This window comes from Myotis lucifugus, unplaced genomic scaffold (genome assembly GCF_000147115.1).
Source record: "Myotis lucifugus unplaced genomic scaffold, Myoluc2.0 scaffold_482, whole genome shotgun sequence".
In the NCBI taxonomy this organism is placed as follows: Eukaryota; Metazoa; Chordata; class Mammalia; order Chiroptera; family Vespertilionidae; genus Myotis; species Myotis lucifugus.
In genome coordinates, this window is record NW_005871530.1 from 174,199 (window position 1) to 180,421 (window position 6,223).

At 60.8% G+C, this 6,223-nt stretch overlaps 1 protein-coding gene across 3 annotated transcripts in view; it reads right to left on the reverse strand.

Moving 5' to 3' along the window:
• Window positions 1-347: 347 nt before the first annotated feature.
• ZNF274 (zinc finger protein 274) overlaps window positions 348-6,223 on the reverse strand; it is a 20,736-nt gene continuing 14,860 nt past the window's right edge. For 2 of the 3 annotated variants that reach the window (XM_023744667.1, XM_023744668.1), the window contains 4 exons: window positions 4,998-5,498; window positions 3,196-3,293; window positions 2,361-2,547; window positions 348-1,595 (listed from right to left, as the gene is read on the reverse strand). In XM_023744667.1, coding sequence (XP_023600435.1) covers window positions 697-1,595; window positions 2,361-2,547; window positions 3,196-3,293; window positions 4,998-5,498 — 1,685 coding nt within the window. In that variant the 3' untranslated portion in view covers window positions 348-696. The remainder of the gene's footprint in view (window positions 1,596-2,360; window positions 2,548-3,195; window positions 3,294-4,997; window positions 5,499-6,223) is intronic. The other variant, XM_014445765.2, reaches the window with a different exon arrangement.

A 6,223-nucleotide genomic window follows, 5' to 3' on the forward strand; every position in this document is an offset into this window, starting at 1 on the left:
TTGGAATCCTGGGCCGGAGGGATTGCAGCCTTGCACAGAATCTGCTAGAATTGGTCTGACAACCTCCATCCTTTTTAAAAAAAAACCCCAATTAATTTTGTTATCCCCCCAACCCCGAGGATTATTAAATATTGATTTTTTAGAGAGAGAGGAAAGGGGAGAGAGAAACATTGATCAGTTGCTGCCCATAGGCGCCCTGACTGGGAATCAACCCGCAACCTTTTGGTGAATGGGACGATGCTCCACCCAACTGAGCTGCCTGCCAGGGCTCCATTCCTGTGTGTCAACATTGCTTATTTATCAAAACAATAATGAAGGGTATTTAAATAGGAAAATACCCACACAGATTCTACCACAGAAATATAGTTTACTTATCCATCTTCTCTCTTAGTCCTTGTTCATACACATAAATACTTTACTACAAATATCAGTGCACCCACTTCATTGTAAGCACTTAGCTTTCAGTAATATAATGACCAAATCATAACTGCAAATCCATTGAGTAAAAAACTAGATCTGTTTTCCAGCCGTCACATTCATTATCGACGATGCCCACGTCACCTGTGTGTGCAGGACGGGCCCCTGGCGGTCCTTTGGTCTTGAGAACACCGTCACTCAGTGCTTTGGGGTCAGGCCCGAGTCCCACCACACCACTCGGGTTCTGGTGCAGGACTGGGCTGAGAAGGCAGCGTCTCATCAACTGGCGTTAGCGCTAGATCGGTGTCTCTTCTTGCGTTTAGCCCCACTGTGCGTCTTCTGGTGCCCGATGAGGTGTGAGCTCTGGGTGAAGGCCTTCCCGCATCTGTCGCAGACGTAGGGGCGCTCCCCAGTGTGGATCCTCTGGTGGCGGATGAGGTGGGAGCTCTGGCGGAAAGTCTTGTTGCAGAACTTGCACAGGTAGGGCCTGGCTCCGGTGTGAGTCCTCAGGTGCTGGGAGATGGCCGAGCGGTCATTGAAGGTCCGCCCACACTCTCGACACTGGAACGGCCTCTCTCCAGTATGAATCCTCTGGTGCTGCGTGAGGGAGGAGCTCTGGATGAAGGCCTTCCCGCAGAACCCGCACACGTAGGGCTTCTCTCCCGTGTGGATTTTTCTGTGCACGGAGAAGTACCTGGGGTTCCGGAACAGTTTGCTGCACGCGCTGCAGCGGAACACCTGGCTCCCCTTGTGGATCCGTATGAACGTGACCTGCGGGGTGCTCCTGGTTTCCCGGGCTCTGCCCCCTTGGCGGCTCTGCTGGGTTTTCACCTGGGAATCACGCGCTGCCTTTCTGATGCGTGAGCTATGCCTGCGCAAGCTTTTCCGGGGCAGAGTTTTCCGGAGGGAGGCGCGGCTTGTGGCGAGACCCCTGTCTGCGGGGGACTTGGGGCTTTCATGGTGCTGCTTCTCAGAGAGGGCTTTCTCCTGGGCCAGACCCTCGGGCGGCAATGCCATGTCCCCAACTTCCAGGGCCGCCCCCTGCGGGGCCTCCGCTGAGGTAGAGGGTTGGGCCTCGGCCCCCGAGAGCTCTTCCACTTTCAGGTCGGGGGCTGGTTCTGCCGCAGGAACAGCTGACTTTGGGGGTAACTGCTCCCCTTCCACTGTAGTCTCCCAGCCTGAAAGACACCAGAAGGTGTGGGTGACGCAGAGGAAGTGCTGAAGTTTTGGGCTGAGAGCAGGACAATTACGTTTAAAAGCCGGGGGATGTCTTATGTGTTTTTTAATCCTCAGCTGAGGGTATGTTTTTATTCATTTTATCAAGGAAGGGGCAGAGAAAGAGAAACAGCTGCCTCCTGTACACATCCTGACCGGGGAACGAACCCACAACCTAGGTATGTTCCCTGATGGGGAACTGAACCCACAACCTCTTGGCGTGGGGGTCAATACTCCCCCCAACTGAGACCCCCGGCCAGGGCAAAGCTGGGGACGGTCTCCCCCAAGTGCAGTCTTGCAACCTGGGGAGCGACTGAGAGAAGCAGTAATGCAGCCAAGCGGGGACACTGTGCTGTGCTCGAGCTGGGTGTCTGCCAGCTCTCCACCTCCTGTGCAGCCCTCAGACGCCCAGTGAGGTCCTTCAGTGGGACTGAGGCTGCCCCATGCACACAACACCCACCCCTTCAGGGCCACAGGCCAGTTCCAGGCCCCGGCTGGTGCCAGGGACTTGAGAAACATCCATGTGAGAAAGACACATCGACCTCCTGTATGCGCCCTGACCCAGAATCGAACCTGCAGCCTTTCGGCTTACAGGACGATACTCCAACCAACCAAGCCCCCCAGCCAGGGCTGCAGGGGCCTCTTGAGGGCACACCCATCCCTCCAGCTGGGCCCAGAGAAGGCACACGCGGACTCGGAGGGCAGTGCGGGCGAGGGCGAGGCCTCACCCACGGAGACCAGGTGTCGGAAGGTCTCCAGCATCACGTCATGGTACTCGGTCCTCTGCGTGGGGTCCAGCAGCTCCCACTCGTCCCTGTTGAAGTCCACGGCCACGTCCAGGAAGGTCACTGGCTCCTGCAAGGCCACAGTGTGCTGCTCAGCAGGAGGGTCAGGAGCCCTCGAAGGGGACAGAGCCTGCTCTGGGGGGAGGGGTGCCTTTGCTTTGGGGAAGCGTGTGGGCTGAGGCAGAGCCCCAACTTCACCAGGCGTGGCAGGTACCTCGGCCGCCCACACCAAGTCCAGCTCACCTTTCCCCTCTCCCCGCGCGTCCTGCTCCTGGGCAGCCTACCCACACGGGGGGACAACAGTTGCCGTGCGGGCGTCCCCAGGCCGCCGTGACCGGGATCAGTCCTTTCCGAGGGGCCCACGAGGACGCCAGGGGGAGAGGCCTCCCACGGCCCTTTGCCTGGACCTGGGAGGCATTTTGCCCACAAGAGGCAGAGCCACAAGATGGGCTGGAGAGCCCTCCACCACCGGGGAGCCCCTGGACACAGCCTGACTGAAGCACCCCCAGGTCACCCCACACGAGCGCCAGCACCTTCCTGCAGAGGCAGCTTCCGCCAGGAGCAGCCCTGGCCAGGGCCACACAGACACAGGGCTGGGGCCAATCTCTGAGCCTCAACAACTCTGGTTATTTTGCGGCAAATCTCAGTCACGCTCTCCTGCCCTTCACCCTCGGAAACTCCGAAAGGCCTGGCCCGGAGGCTGCGGGGGTGGGGTGGGGGCGGGGGTCCCTCCCAGGGGAAGCTGTGACAGAGCAGGAAGGGGTGCCGCTCCCCTCACCTCCGGCAGGACCTCCGCTGGGCAGGTCGTCTCCTTCTCCTTCTCCTCCTGCTGAGCTGGGGTCTCCGGAGGGCAGGTGGGGCCCGGGGCAGGCAGATCTGCGAGAGCAGCACAGGGTCGGGGGTGTCGGGACAGGGCCAGCCGTCTCTGGCCCGACGGGGCTCCGTGTGCTCCACTCACCTTCTCCTCAGAGGCTAAGCCCACACCTCTGGCCCCTGAGTCCTCCGACCGCCTGTCCCCGCCTGACACTGTGGGGGTGGGGCTGTCCGGCCCCAGGACAGACCCGCTCTCCCGACACACCCGTCCTGATGTGAACTCTGCCAAGTCTCCTCCAATTCAGGAAACAGCCCTGCTCAGCCCTAACTTTCCCCAACCTCCGTGTACCCCATCAATGTCTCCCCCTCTCTCTTCCTCTAAAATAAAAAAAATATCCTCAGGTGAGGATTTAAAAATAGAAAAAAAACCATCAGGTGCTGCATGGGGCAGGGAGGTGAGCAAAATGGACCTCAGCCACACAGAGGCCAGTCCCATGGACTCGGCTCCCAAACGCAGCCACCCCTCCTGGCTGGGCGGCTCAATGGTTAAAGCGTCACCCCGATATGCCAAGGTTGTGGGTTCCATCCCTGATCAGGGCATATGTGGAAGGCAGCTAATTGATGTCTTTCTCTCTCTAAAATAAATAAATAAGTAAATAAATAAGACCCCAGTGGGTGTGGCTCAGTGGTTGAGCGTCAACCTATGAACCAGGAGGTCACGGTTCAATTCCCGGGCAGGGCACATGCTCGGGTTGTGGGCTCCATCCCCAGGGTGGGGCGTGCAGGAGGCAGCCGTCAATGATTCACTGTCATCATTGATGTTTCTCTCTCTCCCTCTCCCTTCTCTGAAATCAATAAAAATACATTAAAAAAATACATAAATAAGTGGAACAACAAATCAATGTTTTTCTTTCCTAAATAAATAAATAAATAAACTTAAGGGAAAAAAGCAACCCATTAGTCCACCAGCCACACCTGCTGCCAACGAGGAGCCTGGGAAGTTCGCTCAGACCTGCCGCCGCCCCTGAACTCAGGGCTCGGTTCCCCCTGAGCCAGGGAACTTCCCCAGGGCCCTGCCCCGCCCGGCGCTCCTGCTGGTAGACCGACCCCCCCTTCTGATGCCGGAACAGGCTGTGGGCTTCCAACGTGGCCTGTGCAGGGGGTGCTCCCCGCCCCCCATCCTGCTGCCTGAGCTCTGCTCATACCAGGTGTTAGCCTCCACGGCCCCACGACCAGCGCCCTCTAGTTCCTCTCGACTCCACCGTCTCACAGGCATTCATTCGCCACGTTCCCACCTCACACACTCATCTGTCATGTTCCCGTCTCACACGCATCTGTTCGTCACGTTCCCATCTTTGCTGCGAGACGGAGACCTGCTGCGCTCAGGAGCCTGTGTCCTGGTCACCACGGTGTGCCCAGCCCCACCGCATGGGGGACGTGGGAAGGCACCCCTGAACATGCCTGTGGGACTGAAGTCAGGTTCCTCCTGGCTTGTGGGCAGAGCCTGGAGGACACTGAGGCAGCTCATTGGAGAGCTCCCCGAGAAGCCTGTGGGGGGGCTCCTTGCGCAGGCAGGGCCAGCCCCCCACCCCCAGGGTTCCACAGCTGGGCTGGGGCCTGAGGCCTCCATTTCCACAGCTGGGTCCAGGGAGGACTCGCAAAGCTCTTGATCTGAGGCCACGGCAGGGACCCCCGCAGGGATGCACCCACCCCCGTCCCCCAAGACGCCCCACAGGGTGCCCCCTCCGCACTGGCCCCGGCACCCACCTTTCTCCTCGGATGCCCGGGTCACATCCTCCACCAGGGCCACCGCCTGCTGGCTGTCCTGCGGGTGCTGAGACTCCACCCACACCCGGAGCTGGGCGGGCAGCGCGCCCAGGAACTGCTCCAGCACCAGCGCCTCCAGCATCTGCTCCTTGGAGTGCAACTCGGGCCGCAGCCACTGGCGGCACAGCTCGCGGAGCTGGGCCTGGGCTTCTCGGGGCCCCGCCACCTCCTCAAAGCGGAAGCCCCGGAAGCGCTGTCGGGCGGCCTCGGGGTCGGCGGGGTGGCTGCCGGGCAGCGGCAGGGGCTCCCCGAGGCCCTCGGGGCTCAGGCCGTCGTCTCCGTCTCCATCTCCGTCTCCGGCGTAGAGGGCCCAGATGCGGGCGTTCCGGGAGCGCGCCGCCTCCTCGTTCAGGGAGAGCACCTCCACCACCTCGATCTGCATCGGCGGCGCCGCGGCGGGAAGGGGGTCCCGCGGAGGGTCCCGCGGAGCCTCAGGACGCCCTGGAGCGAGAAGCGGAGGAGCCGTGACCAGGGAGCACGTGCGCCTTCGGGCGGGGCTCGGGGGCTGCACATCGACCATGAACCGGGTCACAGCTCCATCCGGTCAGGGCCCAGGCCCGGGTGGGCTCCATGCCCAGCGGGGCTGCAGGAGGCAGCCTCTCTCATCACCGACGTTTCTCTCTCCCTTTCCCTTCCTCTCTGTAAACAATCAATAAAATATATTTAAAAAAGAAACACATGAAAAGACGTTCAACATCATTAGCCTCCCGGAAAGCGCAAAGTGAAACCAGGTGAGATACCTCCTCCCGGAACAGTGTCCGCCCGGGAGGCCCAGCCGCCAGGAAGGGGAACCACAACCTGAGAGACGGGGAGGCCGCCCCGCCCCCCCCTCGCCCTGGGGGTATGAGCCCCGCAGGCAGCTCCTCGGAAGCGACACCGGAGCCGCTGCCCCGGGTGCAGCCAGGAGCCCCGAACCTGCCCGCTCCAGCCTCAGGCTTATGCTTATTGGAACTAGGAGCCGACACATTAGAGAAGTTACTTTAAAACAAACAAGAAGAAGAAAATGGGCGTGGACCCCGGAACTATGTCCCACAGGGAGCGGGTGACGCGAAGAGCGCAGAGCTGACTCGCTGCGGGCGGAGGCCGAGCGCGGGACCGAGGGAGCGGCCAGGCGCCGGCCCCGCTGTGCCTCCCTCGCCCTGAAGTGCGGGCCCGGGGGTGGCCCG